Raw genomic sequence first — 18,513 nt, forward strand, 5'->3', positions numbered from 1 at the left:
TGGGTTTTTTTTTCTTTCTTGCTCTGTGTACTCTCTTTTTGGACATAAAATAACTGGTGGTTGAAATCTCGGGCTTGGTGGGCCAACTTGGATTATAATCTGTTACTTTGCAAGTTCCTTTCCTTTTGTTAAACTGGATTAAGGTTAGAAGAACCTGAAAAAAAAGGACTCCAAGACTGAATTAGTATTTGGATTATAATTTACATTTTTACTCTCTTTTTGGATTATAATTGAACTTACCTTTTACTTTGGGTGGATTATAAATACTACAATACCTTAAAATGAAGAAGACAATATCTGCATCATCTTCAGCATCATTGTCTGCCACCCCTAGCCATGCTGGGCAGAGAACCCCGGATGCTATGCTTCAACAGGAGAAGTCTAATGTGATGCAAGCAGAATTGAAAACCATGATACAAGCTCTACATGAGGAGTTGAAGGAAAGGATAGGGAAAGTAGAAGAGAAAGTAGGGAAAATAGAAGACAAAGTAGAGAAAGTGGAAGAAAAAAATAGAGAACTTCCAACAAATGATGGAGAAAAATGAACAACGTATATAAAAAGTAGAAAAGAAAGCTGAACTAACAGAAAAAAGAGTGGAAGAGCTTGATTATAGACTCACACTGGCAAATCAAACTAAAGAATGAACAATAATATCATTAGATTATTATTTGAGATTCCAGAACATGGAAGAAGAAAAGGGAGATAAGTTAGCAGAGATAATGTTGGTGGAGGCCTTGGAGGTTCCCAAAGAGAAATTTTGGCTGAGATTGATGAAATATTTAGAATCCACACTAGATATGGACTTTCTAGAGAGGTCCATGTGAGATTTAGGAAGAAAGCAAAATAACAAACAACAACAAAAAACAGATTTTGCAGAGAGCAAGAGATGATTCTTTAAAATATAAAGGGAAAAAAATAGTAGTCTTAAAACAAATCCCAAGAAGAGTTAGAGATCTAAGGAAGGAATACCAATTATTGACAAAGTGCTTTATTGAAAAAGGAGTGAACTTTAGATGGCTGATACCAGAGCAAATAATGGTGATCTGGCAGGGTTATCTTACCTTCGTGAGCTGGAATTGGTAGGTAAGGTAGAGAGGTACTGGAGGCAGGGGTGGCTGGCAGAAGGCTTCTGGAGGCCGGGAAGGCCAAAACCAGGGCATGTGGAGGCCAACAACGGGCTAGTTTTTGGCTGGCAGAAGGCTTTTGGGGTCCGGTAAGGCCAAAAACGGAACAAGCAGAGGCCCTGGGAGGCTCTGCGTGCCCTGTTTTTGGCTGACAGAGAGATCCAATCCTGCCTGCCAGATGCATGGAACCCTTTGCCGGAGCCTGCTGCCTGCATTCGGCACATGCGGAGGAAGCTCAGGGGTGGCCATCGAGATTCCAAAAGCAGATCGGGACTGCTGCAATGCAAATAGAATGGAATGATAATAGGAGAGAATGGAATAGGAATAGGAAGGGATGGGTAGAATTGAATAGCAATAACAATAGGATGGAGTGGGAGTGGGAATGGGAATAGGATGTAATAAAATGGAAATGGGAAAGAATGGAATTCAATGAGGTATCGCAGGGCACTGCCAGGATTGAAGGGGATCCTGCAGAAGATGCTCCAGGAGCCAATCTCATCTCTGTATCATCAAGCATTCCATATCCTGGTTTCTCTTCCCCACCCCCATTTGCTCTTCAACTTTAGTTGCACTTGAAATCTTAATCCCCTCCAGAGGGGGGGAGGGAAAGAGAGAGAGAGAGAGAGAGACAAGAGACAGAGATAGATGGAGAGGCAGAGAGACTTGTTGATTGTAAGCTCTTCGGGGCTGAGAAGAATTGCTGCAAAACTGAGTTTCCTGAAGTGGACCACTAAACTCCTAAACAACTTAAAAATGATCTAGTAAAAAGAAGTCAACCAAAAGAGCAACATGCAAACAAAAGCAAATAAAACACTCCCAGGAGCAAAATAAATTAAAGTTTAATTTGTATTTTTAATAGACTGCTAAATTGGCAAACTGGAGTGCTAAATTGGCCTTGCCCACCCAGTTACATTACCACCTAGCCACGCCCACCCAAGTGGTTGGGCACCCCAACAGTCTGAGAAACTGTGAATTGGCCCCGTTTACAATGTTTGAGGACCCCTGATTCAGAGCCTAGAATGGAGAAGAGAAGGACTGAACCTGAGAACTGCTATATGTAAAGCATACTTATATATGTTCTGCCTTAAGGTATGAACGCAAGCATAGGAAAATGATCCAACATTGGGCATGGATTTTGGTAGCGTGATTAGCTTCGTCATTTAAAATCCAGCAGATAGATGGGTAGATTTAAATTCATTCATTTTAACAGACTTAAACATTTTGAACACTGGGCTGGACTCTTGCCAGCACATAGCTTTGCAACAAAAAGAAAGAAAGAAAAAAAAAATCTGAATATTTACAGTATGTCAAATAATTATACAATGTCTTTCACTGAGGTATTCAAGAAGGCTTAAAAAAAACTTGTAAAGTCCAAGATAACAAAAATAGTCCACACAGCCAACAATAAAGTTTTTATTTATTTATTCTCTCTTTCTTTCTTTTTCTTTCTTTTCCTTCCTTCGTTCCCTCCCTCTTTCTCCTCTCCTCACCACTGAATCAGTGTTGACTGCTGATTACTATCTAGACAAGTCCCTGAAGTTTTCTTGGCAGGATTTCACAAGTGGTTGCCATTGTTTGTTTCCTAGGGCTAAGTGAGAGAGACTGACCCAAGTTCACCCACATGGTTCTCAAGGTCATGTAGTCACCATTCCATTATTCTGTTTATTTAAAGGTTTGCCTGTAAAAAAAACTTAAGGCCCCATGTTGCTGTATTACAATTCCATTCTGTCCCAGCTGAATGACCAGCGGTATAGAAATATGTAGTCAAACATCTTTTAGAACCACAAATTTTCTACTCTTGCTCTCAAGCCACAGTCATATTATCCTTCTTAAGTCCACTGTCTGAAATTTATTTAAATAGGAAATAAATGAGCCCAGGATCATCAGTCCCTGTTACTTTTGCCAAATAAAAAGTAAACTTAGGGGATGTGTCAATACTGTTATTTATAATCTCAGCAGGTATCCATTAAACATATCTTTTTTCCTTACTATATTAGTATTTTTCATACCACACATTTTATAACCAATTTCCTTAGACATAATGCCATTTTCTGTGTGCTTGTCCCCAAATTATCTTAGGTATATCTTTTTAAAAAATAACTACTAAACTTATGTGGGAATTATTATTTGTTCTTTGTACGTGCAAGGACAACGGGCCTTCTGGTAGTTGACTGTAACATGAAGCAAGGAACAAGGTCAGAATGTTGCCATTTCTTACCCAAAATTGTAGCAAACTTAAACTTTGCAGCTTTGTATGCTTACACGAATAAGCAGTGCATTTTGTGTGATGTAATGCGTTTGTGAAAGACACTAACAAAAATTGCTACGTTAACAAGGATTGCTTCTAATAAAAGAGGGTGTCAGAGTTTGCTCTCTGCTCTCATCCCGATCTTGCTTCATGGCGTCGTCTCAGTGTTTTCATTCATGAGAGGCCACCAGTGTTTTCATTCATGAGAGACCACCACAAATGGTGACCCCAACGTGATCATCTGCGAGGTGGTACGTCTATGGACCATCCATACTCATCGGCTGGCATAGCCTTGGTGCACCTCATCCCTGATTCGATCGCAGGCGATCGCCGTGGATCCCTCGTGAGTATGGGTGGAGGATTCTCTCAGGACCAGAAATTGCACATTGAGGAACTAAGAGAATTAACCAAATGAAATTTTTTTACCTTTAAAAAGGGGGGCTCCCTTCATGCCCCCCTCACAAAAACCTCTATTGAGGAACTCCTAGAATACATTTGGCAACACTGCCCTTCTTATCCGGCTAAAGGCAGTATCAAAACTACAGTATGGAAGGAGATTGGGAAATACTTTCATGAAAGTCCTAGAGCCCCTTCATCTATATTAATTGCTTGGAGGGTGGTTTTTGAGGCTATCTCCTTTCTAGAGCAATCCCTACTTGCCCTCCTTTCTGCACCCCCTCCCTATGTGAATCCTGCTGTACAACTCTTTCCCCCGCTGTGACGCCTGTGTCTTTTAAACCGACTGCCCCCCGGAGATCAGTAAATCTCCCCCAACAGCTCCTAAAAATCCATCAGGAGATGTCAAGGTAGGAAATCCTAAAATAAATACACCCCATGCTGGGAGAGTTGAAGCAGCTATGCAAGCAGCTTTTCAAACAGGACAGCTGGAGGGGGGGGGATTGACTCCATGCAATTGTTTCCCGTTCAGAGGCAAGTTGATAATGCAGAATATCAAAGAGAAGCAATTAACAGAGGAAATAATTTAAGGGGTTTGTATATACCTGATCAAATCTATGGGGCAGAGCAGTTTGCAACTGTGGAGCAGCAGGCAATAAATTTGCAGCCTTTGATCGCGCGAAGGGAGGCAACCTTGGCAGATTTGATTAAAGCTTGTGCTGTAGTAAGTTTGCAATTTTATAACATGGAGACCTTGGCTGTAGCTTTGCAAAAGGGTCTTAAACCTACTGGGAATTGTTTCAATCGTGGGAAGCCTGGCAATTTCAATGCCCAATGCCGGGCCCCAGAGGGAGGTGCTGCTCTTTTTCGGAAGAGTTGGCCTTGCCTCGATCCTCAGCTTCTATGAAAGGTTTTTTGTGATTCCAGGGATTATTGATCAGGATTGTACAAATATTATAAAAATTCAATTTTATTCAGATGTACCTGCTAATCTTGCAGCTAGAATGACTCACCCTCATGCCCTCCTCAAAGGAATCTCTGTGGTTCCCGATCTGCTTTATCCTTCCTCAAAACTCTCAGCCATTAACCTTTCTTTTTTTTAACAAGTTTTATTAATTTTTAAAGACATACAAAACATAAATACACAGAAACACAAAACATAAAAGCATAAAAAATCTCTTTTCTGAGAGTTGCTTAGTCCCGGGTCAAAACTCTTGGTACAGACACAAATTCAAATTCATATTCATTTTATATACCATTCCATATCTTATTGGCATTTTCGGTTTTCTGCGTAGCTTCTCCTCTCTTTTAAATTTTCTCAATTTTATTTTGTTTATCTCCTCTCAATTCGAATCATAGTGTTTGTCATTCTTTGTCTGTTCTATTTCCAGCTATCCATTTGTCTTTCTTCTTTGAAGAAAAAGTTCTCCTGTGCACTAAATGGAGTATGATGCCTTTATCTCTTTCCCCTATATTTATAATACTTAATATAGAACACATAATTTGCATTTGGGATTCTGTCTGGTGCGTTCTGAAATTGTGCAGTATTGTTAAAACCAATACAGGTTTATTCATTGGTGTTGGTGTTCATTTGTGTCTTGAACATTTGGCGCATTGCTTTTCGGTTGAATCGCATGCTTTTATGGGAGTACCTATTTTCCATGGTTGTTCCCCCCCCCCCCACATCACATATTATAGATCATTATTTCATTGCAGTGTTCCCCCTTCTCCTACTTCAGGTCTCTCATTTCACAAAAAGTTTCGCTGGGATAACATAGTCTAATCATTGATGTTGACAATCATTTATGTCTTAAACATTTTACCCCTTTCCGTTAGATATCATGCCTTTGTGGGAACACTTATGCTTTCCAAAATTGTTTTCCCCCCCACATCCCATGTCTTAAATCATTGTTTCATTACAGTACTCCCCTTTTCTTAGCAAAGGTTTCACTAGATTATACTGAGTGTTTTGTCACATTTTGAACTGCATGTTGTTTCCAGTTTTCTATGGTTATTTCTGGATGCAGGTGTAGAAGTGCGGTCTTGCGTGCCTTTCTGGAATCCCTTTTTCAGTGGAATTTGTCCATTATCTCTGGAGAACTTTTGCTTCTTTGCATCTTGCTCTCCACCATTAAGGCTTCTCATCTCTTTCTTTCTCCCTTGCTTCTTCTTCTCCTTGTCCTCTTTACCCCCTTGTCTCTCCACCTCCCTTTTATTCTGCTTTCCCTCTTTCACCTTATTCTTCTCTTTTTGGGTTGTTTTTCCAGGCCTTAAAGTCTTCTTCTCCTCCTTTTTCTCTTTCTTCTTTCCTTCCCCAACCAAAGTCACTTGTTCATCAAAGATGGCTTCTTCTTTGTCCCAGTCATTCTGTTGCTCATTCAGCTTTACATAAGTACAAACGGCCATTTCAAAAAATTGGAAAAGAGTGCCAAGGACATCTTTCCCTTCTTGCTTTTCTTTTTCATATTTTTGATATACAAGTTTCAGTCCATCCACACGTGATGCCATTGTGTAGACATCCCTCATACAATTACAACAATATTTAGGGGCTATTAATTGGACCCGTCCCTATTTTGGCATCACTACACACATGCTCAGCCCCCTGTTTGATGCATTAAAGGGAGGAACCACTCCAGGGGATAAAATTATCCTTACAGATCATCAATTAAAAATCACCCAGGACATACAGCACATTATGCAGAAAAGGTGGGCCGACCGATGTCACAACAATGCTCCTATTTCCTTAATCTTGCTCAATACACCTCAGCTACCTACTGCAATTCTTGCTCAAAGTCTCTCTAAACTTCTCATCCTAGAATGGATACATCTGCCTCATACCCCTTGTAAATCCATTAACCCCAAACCGTTGCTCTTCTCTATACTTATTCACAAAGGGCGTCAATGTTGTAAAGCCCTAATGGCTATTGCACCCGCTGCTACTATTCTATCCGCTTTCTCTCTTTCTCCCCTAATCCCTTGGGACAGTCATAACTATTTTCATCAAAATAAAAGGGCTCTTATGAAGGAATTCCAAATCACCGCCCAAGAGGCTGCTGCAATTATTCAACAATGTCCTATTGCTCAGGGAACAAGCCATTGTTGAACGAACTAATCAAACCCTTAAAAATAATTTGGAAAAATTCAAATTTAAGACTGTCACGGGGTTGCCAGGACTCCAGAATGCATTAAATGTTTGCTTATTTACTCTTAACTTCCTCAATGAGTCCGGATCCCCCCCATGCACGGCGGCATCACGTCATTTCGCTTCTTCGCCTCATCCTGAACCCAGACCAACGGTATATTTTCGTCAGCTTCCAGATCCTCAGTGGAAAGGTCCTGCTGAACTTATAACCTGGGGACGAGGGTACGCGGCTGTTTCCTACAACAACAACACCATCTGGGTCACCAGACGACAAGTAAGGCCTTTTCTACCCAAACCAGCCTTGCCTACATCAGCATCATGAAGCTGCCCACTGCATTCATCATTTGCTTCCTGGGTTTCCACATCGTTCCTGCCGATACGACAGCCACCCCATCCTCCTGCGACGCCTGCATCAAAACTACTCGCAGCGGAACGAAGACCCAATCCACCCTGATCTATCATACTTTGAAGCCTGAGTGCAACTCCACGACGGTCTCCCCTTGTTTGCATAACAACACTCAATACGCACGATGCTACACCAAACAAGGTATCCAATGCTACGAGCCAAAGGCTGTGGGGCCCATCACCACCTCGCTGTATGTCTATGCCTACAAAGGAGGATCCAGCTCTGACCTTGCCTCAATGTTCTCAACCAGTCAAGCAAAAAATGGGTACATAACCCATAATGTCACTCGGGGGGGTACCAACACTTCTCTGTGTTTTGATGCTTGCTTTGCCATCAGCAAAGGCCAAGGTCCTAACGACGCTGCAGGAGTTTACTGCGGCTCACACAGCTGGCAAAGATCTTATCTACAGGAAAAGAAATATCTCTTTCAAAAGGTGTCCGGGACTAACATGGGGGCCACCACTGTTTACAACTATTGGTATATCCCCATATATATGCTCAATAGAATTATAAGGTTGCAAGCTGTATTAGAAATTATAACCAATGAAACTGCTCTTGCTTTGAAAACGCTAGCTAAAGGAAGTGCATTGTCTAGAACATATATCATGCAAAATCGCTTGGCTTTAGATTATCTTCTTGCCAAAGAAGGAGGAGTGTGTGGAAAATTTAACCTTAGTAATTGTTGTATTGAGGTAGATGATAGTGGAAAAGTTATTAAACAAATTACTGATAGAATGATCAAGATTGCGCATGTACCTGTACAAACATGGAATGGTCTTGATTTTAGAGACATGTTTGGATCCTGGTTCCCAAAATTGCCTGGTTTGCAAGCTATTGTAGCGCTTATTGGTATGATTGCTGCGGGATGTATTATATTGCCTTGTGTATTACCTATCTTTGGACACACTATTTCTAACAGTTTATCCCTCTTGGCTGAGAAAAAAGCCACTGCGCAGGTAATGGCTCTCTGGAATCAACAAATAACTAACACATATGAACCACTGCCATCCGAAGATGAGATAGGAGAGCCAACCTGTGACGATCCAGACGAGGACAAGATGTTTGTGATGGTCGAAGAAGTCACGAACGCCATGGATAACATCAGCATGCACAGCACTCTTGCCTACACGCCTGACAAAGGTTGTTATTGGGAATAAATACTCCCTGTCTCTTAAAAAAGAAAAACAGAGGAGATGTGGGAATTATTCTTTGTTCTTTGTACGTGCAAGGACAACGGGCCTTCAGGGAGTAACACGAAGCAAGGAACAAGGTCAGAATGTTGCCATTTCTTACCCAGAATTGTAGCAAACTTAAACTTTGCAGCTTTGTATGCTTACACGAATAAGCAGTGCATTTTGTGTGATGTAATGCGTTTGTGAAAGACACTAACAAAAATTGCTACGTTAACAAAGATTGCTTCTAATAAAAGAGGGTGTCAGAGTTTGCTCTCTGCTCTCATCCCGATCTTGCTTCATGGCGTCGTCTCAGTGTTTTCATTCATGAGAGGCCACCAGTGTTTTCATTCATGAGAGACCACCACAAACTTATATTAAAAAATCTGAGAAAGTGCAGATTTTAATGTGCAAATAACATTCCAGATCATTCCTACATTTAGCAAGATTTGGGTAATCTGACATTAAAAGAACTACAGATAATCCTCAATTTATAATTGGTTGTTTAGTGGCTGTGTGACATTACAATGGATACTCCAAAAGCCATCTACAACCTGGTTCAGTGTCCTGAAGGCTGCACACCCTGCAGTCACGTGATTACATTTCAGACACTTGGCAAGCAGCTGTGGTCGTGTGGAAATTATTTACAATGTGTTTTGCTAAAATCCAGCTTTTGGGGACAGTTTCCAGTAAGAAATACCCATAGTAATCCATTGGTTCACTTAATGACAACTGCAAAAAAAGTTGTGAAATTGGTTCCAGTCTCATGGGAGCCCGTCACAATGGAAATTTCAGGCTCTGTTATGGTTGTAAGTTGCTTACTACCTGTAAGCAGCTTTCTCCTATTTTCAGAGAGTATAATTAAAAATGCTTCACTCCACCACATGTTAGTGCTTCCCCTCCCAGAACAGATCAGGCAGATAAAAAAATAGACGTGGTTTAGTTCAGACACTGGTATATTTTACTTATGGTTTATAAATATATACACTGACTTGAATTGTGCAATGATATAAACCATGGTTTATAAATTACCATCAGTTCTAACCTATATTATGCAAAACCCATCAAAGCACATCCTAGTTTATTTCGATGTAGGAATTCAAGCCTACTTTGCTGTCATATAGTTCTTGATTAAAATATACAAGCTGTATACTTTAGATTGCATTTTTAAAAGTTAATTTCCTTCATCCTGAAAATAACATACTAAAACTTCAGTAAGAGGGAGCTTCTCTCTTCTAAACCATATCATTTTCTCTGCACTGTGGTGTTATCTTGGTATGGTGATGTGCCAGCACAAAATTTATAATCTCAAAGGCAGGAGAGAGGGGAACAACAATCCCACTCTGTTAAAAGAAAAGGGAATAGAAGCCATTGATTTCTGTGGAAATAAGATTCCATCTCAAAACACAAATCAAGTGGGTTGTAAAGTCCTTGCTGCCAAAACTGAAATACTTTTTCACAATTCCACAGAATGAAAAAAATCAATAGAATTTAACGAACAAATGTATTAAAGTAACCTGTGCTATTGCAGCAGTAGGTATTATTAAGCTTATTAAATTTACAATTATGAGGGAGAAATTATTAAATTTAACTATGTGACTTTTAACTCAACTGATATATTATCATTGATTTGCTATGATGGAAGTTTACACAAATGATTCCACAGCTGTTCAATAGCAAAAAAACAAACAAACAAACCAACTAACAAAACAACAAAATACCCTTTCAAGTGTTGTGTCAGGATTCTTCATCAGACTCATATTGTCCAAAACATTTACATTACTAGTTCCAAAATTCCCAACTAGCAGATATTTGTTGAAAACCTAACAAGTATAGCAAGCACTCAGTTAGAAAGGCTATGCCAATAGTTACCAGCAGTCACAAAGATAATATTGTAATAAAGCCAAGATCATTATTGCAGTAATTATCTAACTTCTGGATTTTCTCCTTTATCTCTCTTTCAAAATCTACCACAGTAATCTATCACCTGTCAAATCCTAAAATTATATGTCCACCTTCTTTTCTCTCATGTTTCAAGTTTTTACTGTACATATCTTTAGCCGTTCTTTACATGTAGCAATTATGCCATTCCTACTCATTCTGTAAGCAAATTACTTACAAATTACAATCATACAATCCTGGCACTGAAAGGAATCACAAAGATCAGCTAATACTTCCCTCTGTATCTCATCAGTCTTAACCCAATCTGGCATTATTTATTCATGAAAAGGACAGCAGTATACAACATAAAATCTGTGGCATCCAATGAATTTAAACACATTTATTACCAAAGTAATGTGCTGTGCTCAATAAATAAAAAGCCACTTTTATGGCCATAAAAAAGTTTGAAAGCCTATTTATGCTGGACACCAAAAAAGAATTAGACACATGGCATAGTAGGGAGTAGCCTCCTAAGGTACAGTGGTAAATTTTGAATAAAGATATATATTTTAAGGGAGGGAAGAAAGAACGAGCTAATAGTCTTGTTAAAAATTACCATCTCAAAAAATAGACAACCCAATGCAACAATAGTAAGCAAATATGACTTGATCTACACATTATTAACTGAAGATTACACTCAACAGTATTCATTTCAAACAGCACAGATTTAACTTTGCAAAGTTTATGAAATTGTAGAAAATATTAGATAAGAAAGGACACCATGTACCTTCCAAATAAAAATGCAAACTGTTTTGCAAAGCATATTACCATGCTTTGAAACTGGAAGTATGAAGAAAGCATCTGAAAATTAGCCAACAGCCTGTTTTAGATATGCATTTCAATAGATCTATTTCTTCTAATCTAGTTTTTGTAATTTGGACCAATCTAATTGAATTGGCAATTTAAATTGTCCAATTGATTCAACTGAATTGAGGATTCCATTTGGTAAAAGTTTTACATTCTTAAAAGTTCATTTCATTGTCTCAAGGCACCGATGTGTCTAATCAAAATCAGTCTAATAAAATATTTGAACATGTTCTGAATAGCAGCATGTCCTCCAAAATCTTTGGGAGAGTAACCAGCCCTGCTGGTTAAGATCTTGGTGAAGCTAAGGCGGAATATATTTGGAATTTTCTGCACACATGTCATTTTTCAGTAATTTCAAGTAACAACCAAGCAATATTGAAATGCCTTATTTAGACCCTCTGGAACCTACCAACATTGAAGGAATAATAAGCTATTATTTTTAAAAAAATCTAATATGGGACAAGAGACAAACATTATGGTTATAGGTAATAAGTACAGGAGATAAGCAATCAAATTCCAGCAAGATCATGGATTGAACAGGTGATCTCCATTGTTCATTTGTAGCTTAAATGCTGTAATTCAATCTTCTCTGATATTCACCTTCCAAATGTGTTATTCTATCAGAGCCTATACAAGATTCTCACCCAATAGTTTATCAGCAAAAATGTTTTAATAATGGTTAAAATGCCATGGTTTACTGATAATCATAATGGATTGATTCACTTGTCATAAAAGTTTATGTCACACTGCCTGTGTTCAGAGCCGAAATCATAAATAAAAATATTTTGATTTATTGTATAAATACAGTTGCTTTGTATTTGTTGAATTTCACAGAATTTCACTTTTATATACTATATTAATGAAGTTGAAATAATACAGCTGCCTTGGAATTACTCCACAACCAATCAGCTAGTCTGGTACTTAAAATATATTAAGTTATCTGCTGTACTAAAATTGGAAATATCTATAGAATTCCTCTATGAAAGTCAGTATTGTGTTACCTAATTTCTACCGAACAATTACATGAAAACTCTTTCTACAATATTTTGGGATCTATTTAATTACTGGACTATTATATGGATAGTCCTCAACTTACAACCACAATTGAAGCCAAAATTTCTGTTGCTAAGTGAAACAGCTGCTATGAGTTTTACCCTATTTTACAACCCTTCTTGCCACAACTGTTAAGTGAATCCCTGCAATTGTTATGTTAATAAAACAGTTGCTAAGTAAGTCTGGCTTCCTCATTGACTTTGCTTGTCAGAAGGTCACAAAAGATGACCAAGACACTGCAACCATCAAAACATGAATCAGTTGCCAAACATCTGATTTAACTATGTGACCATGGGCATGCTTTAATGGTTGTGTGAAAAGTGGTCATGTCGCTTTTTCCAGTGCTATTGTGACTTTGGTCACTAAATGAATTGTTGTAAGACAAGGGCTACCTGTAATTTATTAAGACACTTTTTTACTTTCTTTTCATTTGGGATAGTCAAAGGAGCTTCCCAGCAATTTACCAGTCAGGTGTTGGCTTATCTGAATTCTCCTCAGTTTCCAACAATGAAATTATGTCTTATGCTCAAAGCTATCCTGTTTCTAACTAGCAAATGTTCTTCAGCCAAATTCAGCTTAAAGTTTAGCTGAAAGAAAGCAAACACCAAGGAATATTATTTTTCTTTTAAAATCTGTCTGGAAACACATTTCAAAGCACTAAGAAACTGCAGAAATGTTACTATGGGATGACAATTGTTGGATTTCCTACCTCCCCCTCATGCACAGTGATTAGTTGTTCTTGAACAACTAATGACTGAAACCACTCTGAAGTGTTAACATACTATTTTTTGGGCAGGAGTGAAAGAGTGAAATGAAGGGCATGCATGCTTACTCTTAATTTCATATTGTAATGGTCACATGAATGACTCGACGCTGTATTTAGGAGATAAAAGTTTAAATCCCAGAAAAATTCTGCATATCTCAGGTAGCCTTGTTAATTATATAGGTAGAAAACAGAACAGAACAGAAAGTAACAACTTTAAAGAAAAATCTACTTGAGAAAGCAGCTGTCAATATTAATAGATACAAGGATGCCACACACTGTAGAGGTCTGATGATATTCACCTGTTTATTCTCCAGTGTGATATATGTCATCAGTACTTTCAAAATATTGCTTTCTGTGTTGTCCAAGAATGATTTGTTACTGTAGTCCAACAATTCCAGAAAACGAAAAGGCTGGGGAAGGCCAATATATATCACTTGCTAGCCTTCTTTTTCCACTAACCCAATAACTTTCTACAAAAAAGAATAGACATATGTCATATTTGGGATATGACACTGAAATAGCATAACGCTAAGGAATATAACCGTATTTCACTGAAAAAGCAAACATTTGCTAAGGAACTCCACAACAGAACTGACTGAATTAGACTATCTAGGCATGAAATTTGAACCCTTGTAGGCCTGCAAAATCCCCAGTCACTGTTTTTTTGCTTCAGAATAATATGGAACATCTATTTCAACCCTTTAAAATGTTTCATAAGAACAGGTTAATTTTTCCAGAAATGTTTAAACAGCAAAATACATGCTTAAATCTTTGTAAGGCTTTAAACAATCCATGTTATCTTTTAAATCCCCCCAAATAAAAGGGGCCAAAAAATAAAGACAATAACCCCATCTCCCTAGGGCCCCCCACCTTCATTCTTATGGTCAACTTGTTTTTTTTTAAAAAAAAAACGTGTTTTCTTCATCCATTCACCAATGCTATGTATAATATTTGGCAGTTGTATATGAGAACTGCATAGTTCTTGAATTTTATGATCTTTCGCTGCTTACCATTTCCCCTCTCTTTGTGTGCATGCAATACAAATATGAGCCACCAAAATAAAATCATTTTATTCACAAATTCTGTGTTTATCAGTCCTTGAGCTTTTGGGTTACCTTTGTTGGCAGTAGACCAAGAATGCCATCCCATGTACTTATTACGGAGTAAATCTGGCGGTACTCAGTATAGTTTGCTTTTGAATAAATGTGGGAAGACTTTGCAGAGTTATACAGTAACTCAGGAAGATGAGACCACGGGCATAATCTCCTGTAGAGTGTGTATCACCCCCACCAGCTGTGTGGTTAAATGCTTGGGAAGGATTACATTTTTTATGAAGTTTGCAGCAGATCTTCCTACAACTCTTGTCTTCCACTTCCTTAAGCCTCTGCTCCCAATCAAGGAAATGAAAAGGCAGGAAACAGTATATTGCTTTATCTGAAAAGGATGTACAACTTTGTGAAACCACACCACTGCACTGCATATTTACACCAGTCAATAAAACTCTTGTTTGCAACCTAGAAGAACAGGAAGCCAGAGAACGAGATACTGGCTGTGTGTTTGATAATAAACCCTCTTCTCGTCATCTTCAATAGCATGGCAGTTTAAAAAAAAAGATATGGATCTGGACACAGACTATATAGAAGAAGAACAGGTACTCTGAAACACACTCCCCCCGCCCATCTTAGGAAGGTAAAGATTCACGTGTTCAGTGAGGCTGTGTGCTTGTAGTAACATGGATTGAGGAATATCACAAGAAATTAAAGATTAATAGAGTTCTAAGAATATAAATAATGGTGTGCCATTTGTCTGTCTATTCAACTTCTGTTTCACAAATACATTTTAAAATAAAAAATGATTCATGAAAACATAACAGTCCCCCTTCCAAAACTGTAATTCTACTTCATTCACCACTCTTGCTTATAAACCACAAGGCAGCTTGCATAAGTAACCACCCGAGTTTTATTCTCATGATTAGCCTGTGAAGTTAGGTAACAGCAACTAGCCATTAGTCATCCAGAAACTTTCTCTGTGGATTTCCCAAATCTAGGTTGCTTTAAACACCCAACAAAGATGATTTTGAACACTCTTGTTAAAAATCTTTCAAGCAGACATAATTTATTCAACAAGCGCCAATACCTTCTTCAAGAAAAAGTAGCATAAATTGCTCCAATGTCCCCACTATTCAAAGGTAGGGCAATATCACCCTGTTAATGAGTAACCATTCTTGGCTTCAGACACATAGCTACCATCTTATCCATCTCCTCTCATTTAAAATTACCTTCCTCAGGATGTAAGATCACACCCATACCATTGAGTGGTCCCTTAATGTTCTTGAGCTCCACCATCCAGAGAAGAGTGTGTGACAGGAATCCAGCTGAGAGATAAGAAAAGTGGTCCTCTGGAAGTTCCCAGAGCCTAATCAAACTGTGGTTCAATCACACACACACACCATGATTTCCTGCCAGATTCAGAAGGAAGCATGTTAATCAGTTCTGTCATTCCAGAAACTTCCTAGTTCTGCCTCAAGAATCTTCTCTATCCAGCCCCATCCCAATAACTTTATAGACACACTTGAGTGTTCCTGTTGTTGTCCAGCAAGAGAAAAGAACTCTGCACATGCTCCAAAACACTTCACATATATTACATGAACCCCAGAGAAATGTTTCCTTTTTTAACACCTCAGCTTTAAGGTGAAACCCTCAAAGGGCTATCACACAAACCTGGTTAGTAACCCCAAGCCCTCAGATACAAAATGATTTCCCACTGTGGACAAATATAAGCTTAAACCACGAAAAATCCACTCTGGACTGGAAGACACTCTCATTTGCTCAGGGTTCACCTTCCTTTCCAAGAACACCTCTTCCACCACCATCATCTCCCAGGCACGCTTCTTTCCTTACCGAGACTCTGCTTCGGTTTCACGGCTCCGATGAATTGTACCCGGTCAGCCAAGCACTGCAAAAGTAAAAGCGCTCCAGCAGTCACTACCTTCGCTTTCCAAAGCCTCGCCATCGCACCTCTCGGCAACTGTCCCCTTTCAGTCGCTTGCGCGCTTTGGTCTCTCGGGTGCGGCCGACGGAGAAAAGCGAAAAGGCGGTCCCTCTTTTCAGCCTCGGTCCCCGCACTTCACTTCCTTTAAATCCCGTCTGCAGTCACTTTTTCTCTCGACCGGGTTTCATTCAGACTGGGACCAAGAGAGGCAAGCGCCTGCGTCTCCTCTGCGTCCTCGACTAACTCTTTTCCTACTAGCGAAGCCAAAAAACGAGCTGAGTCCAGCAGCGCAATAACGGAGAAGGGTGTGTGTTTGCATACGCGTGGGGTGGATGCGTGCGTGTGGGAGAATGTCAACAAGCTAAACCTGGGGGCTAAAGCCGACGTCTCCCGAACTGTTTAGGGGAGTCCAGGAGGGAGAAATCAAAAGACCCACCTCCAACCTCCCGCACCCCCTTCCAGAGCAGAAATAAACTGCAGAGAAGGGTGGCTCTGAAGAAGATCGTGGGGTCCTTCCCCCCCCCCCCTTAGTCAAACGTAACTTAAGTTAAACGAGGGTTTGAGGGAAGCATATTAGGGAACAAATCCACCCAGGAGGAGGCTTCCAAATTCTGCGAGCCTCGAATTCCTGCGGTGCGATGCAGTGGAGAACTCCAAAGGGCAGGTCTAAGGAGGAAACAAGCGCCTTTTCTCTTCCAGTTGACAATAGGTTGGGCTGGTCCAGGGGGACGCGGATGGCCGAGGAGCTCTCGGAAGAAAGCGAGTCCCGTTTCCTCAGTTCCTTTAAGGCGATGGGTAGAATCCAGCGGCGACAAGACCTGGAAGAAGACGAATTGTCGACTTGCCCATTCAGCAAGATAAAAACGGAGGGCGAGCTCTTCACCCGCACACATAGAGAGGCAACTTGCAAGGAGCCATCCTGAGACGCCTTCTCGCCTCGCTAAGCAGCGAGCGAAGCAACCCGGCGGGAGGCTAAAGAGTTTAGCTGCCACGATCGCCGAACCGCCCACTCTCACCACCCAGCCCGCTTTTCTCAGTTTAGAAAAGTCCCTTGTTTGGGGCAAGGCATAAAAGCAGTCGACGCCTCCTTCCACCTTCTTCTGCCGGAAGCCCCAACCGAGGCGCTTTCCCCAAAGAAGAAGGAGAAAGAAAGAAAGAAGGAAAGAAAGAAAGAAAGGGGGAGGGGAGGGGCAGATGGGTCTCTGGGCTTGCCACCACTTCCTCCTCCTTCTCCTCCTTGCTGGGAGATGAGCAGCGCCTCCGTGCAAACTCGGTGTTTTCTGCCTTCTCTTTTGTCCTCCGGCAGAGATTGATCAAATGCGTCTCCCCTCCCAATCTCTGCCTACCCAAAGAGAAAGAGGCTGGGGCTCCTGCTGTGCCTTAATCCGCAGCGGGCAAGGGAAGGGCGGTATTGCCAGAGGGCACCGCTCGGCCTTCCCAAAACAAACACACGCGGCTGAGAAAAGCTTCCCCCCGGCGCTGAGAAAGGAACCGCGTGCAGCTGGGCTGGAAAGCGCGAAGAAGGGAAGGCACGGGGAAAAAAAAAAAAGGAATCATACTTAAAGCGGATTTATGCGAATCGGGAGAAGAAAAGTATTTAGAGGAATTGCAGCGTCCACGGAAACCCGTTCCGACAAAAGTGTAGCTTACGTGGGTCTTGCCTCTTAGGTCGCACCGCCATCTAAAGCACGAGGGAGGGAGACCCCAGAATAGGACTCAATTCTTGCCGACTCTTTCCTCAGCAACGTCACTCCCTACTTCCCACTTCTCAGCCTTTTAACAGCTCAAGAATGGGAAAATACAGTAGGAGGAGGGAGCAACGACGAGGCAATAAATCATGGCTGGATGAGTCGTCTTCCCGCGCTCGGATTCAAGCACTGCAAACCGCGCACGTTGACGATGCAAGTCTGAATTGTTTCTTCCAACTCCTTTAGCTATGCACGCCCCCTTTCAAAGGTGTATGCTTTACATACATGATTCAATGGTTACCGTATTGCTGATTTAGGCATCTGGTAAATAATTATTTCAGGTGCCTCGGCTAACAGAGACACAGTTTAGCTACAAGAAAAGCAGAACAGGAAAGAGATTGCTTTATCCACTTGTGAAGTGTTTTAGGGTCCAGTAGAGTTCTTTGAAATAATGCACATCCAGTCAGACTTGGCTTGAAGATAAGCAATCAGTACCAGGCATTAAAACTCAATCTCCAGTACTTTAATGTAGTGTCATCAGTCATCAAGATTTTTTAATGGTGTTTGCATTTTAAAAAGCTGCATAATAATTTCTGATGAATCTCAGTAGATTCTTTTTTTCTTGCAGATATTTAATGCAAAACTCCTTATTTTAGATACAGATTACTGTATTCACTCACATTTTTTCTAGGTGAATGGCCACGTGTCATTTATTTGCAGCCCACTCATCTTTTTTAAAAAATAATTTTGATATGAATAGTAATTTATTCAGCAAATT

The 18,513-nt window shown here is 40.2% G+C and overlaps 1 protein-coding gene across 7 annotated transcripts in view; it reads right to left on the reverse strand.

The window, feature by feature from the left end:
- Positions 1-17,926, reverse strand: part of PLXDC2 (plexin domain containing 2) — a 351,404-nt gene extending 333,478 nt beyond the window's left edge. For 5 of the 7 annotated variants that reach the window (XM_087947511.1, XM_087947516.1, XM_087947515.1 and 2 more), the window contains exon 1: positions 15,957-16,993. In XM_087947511.1, coding sequence (XP_087803637.1) covers positions 15,957-16,068 — 112 coding nt within the window. In that variant the 5' untranslated portion in view covers positions 16,069-16,993. Of the gene's footprint in view, positions 1-15,956; positions 16,994-17,606 lie in introns of those variants that run through there. The other 2 variants (XM_087947512.1, XM_087947513.1) reach the window with 2 other exon arrangements.
- Between the last annotated feature and the right edge of the window lie 587 nt (positions 17,927-18,513).

The sequence above is a fragment of the Notechis scutatus genome, chromosome Z, assembly GCF_049901735.1.
Source record: "Notechis scutatus isolate UNSWTSFEM ecotype Mainland chromosome Z, rNotScu1.2, whole genome shotgun sequence".
In the NCBI taxonomy this organism is placed as follows: domain Eukaryota; kingdom Metazoa; phylum Chordata; class Lepidosauria; order Squamata; family Elapidae; genus Notechis; species Notechis scutatus.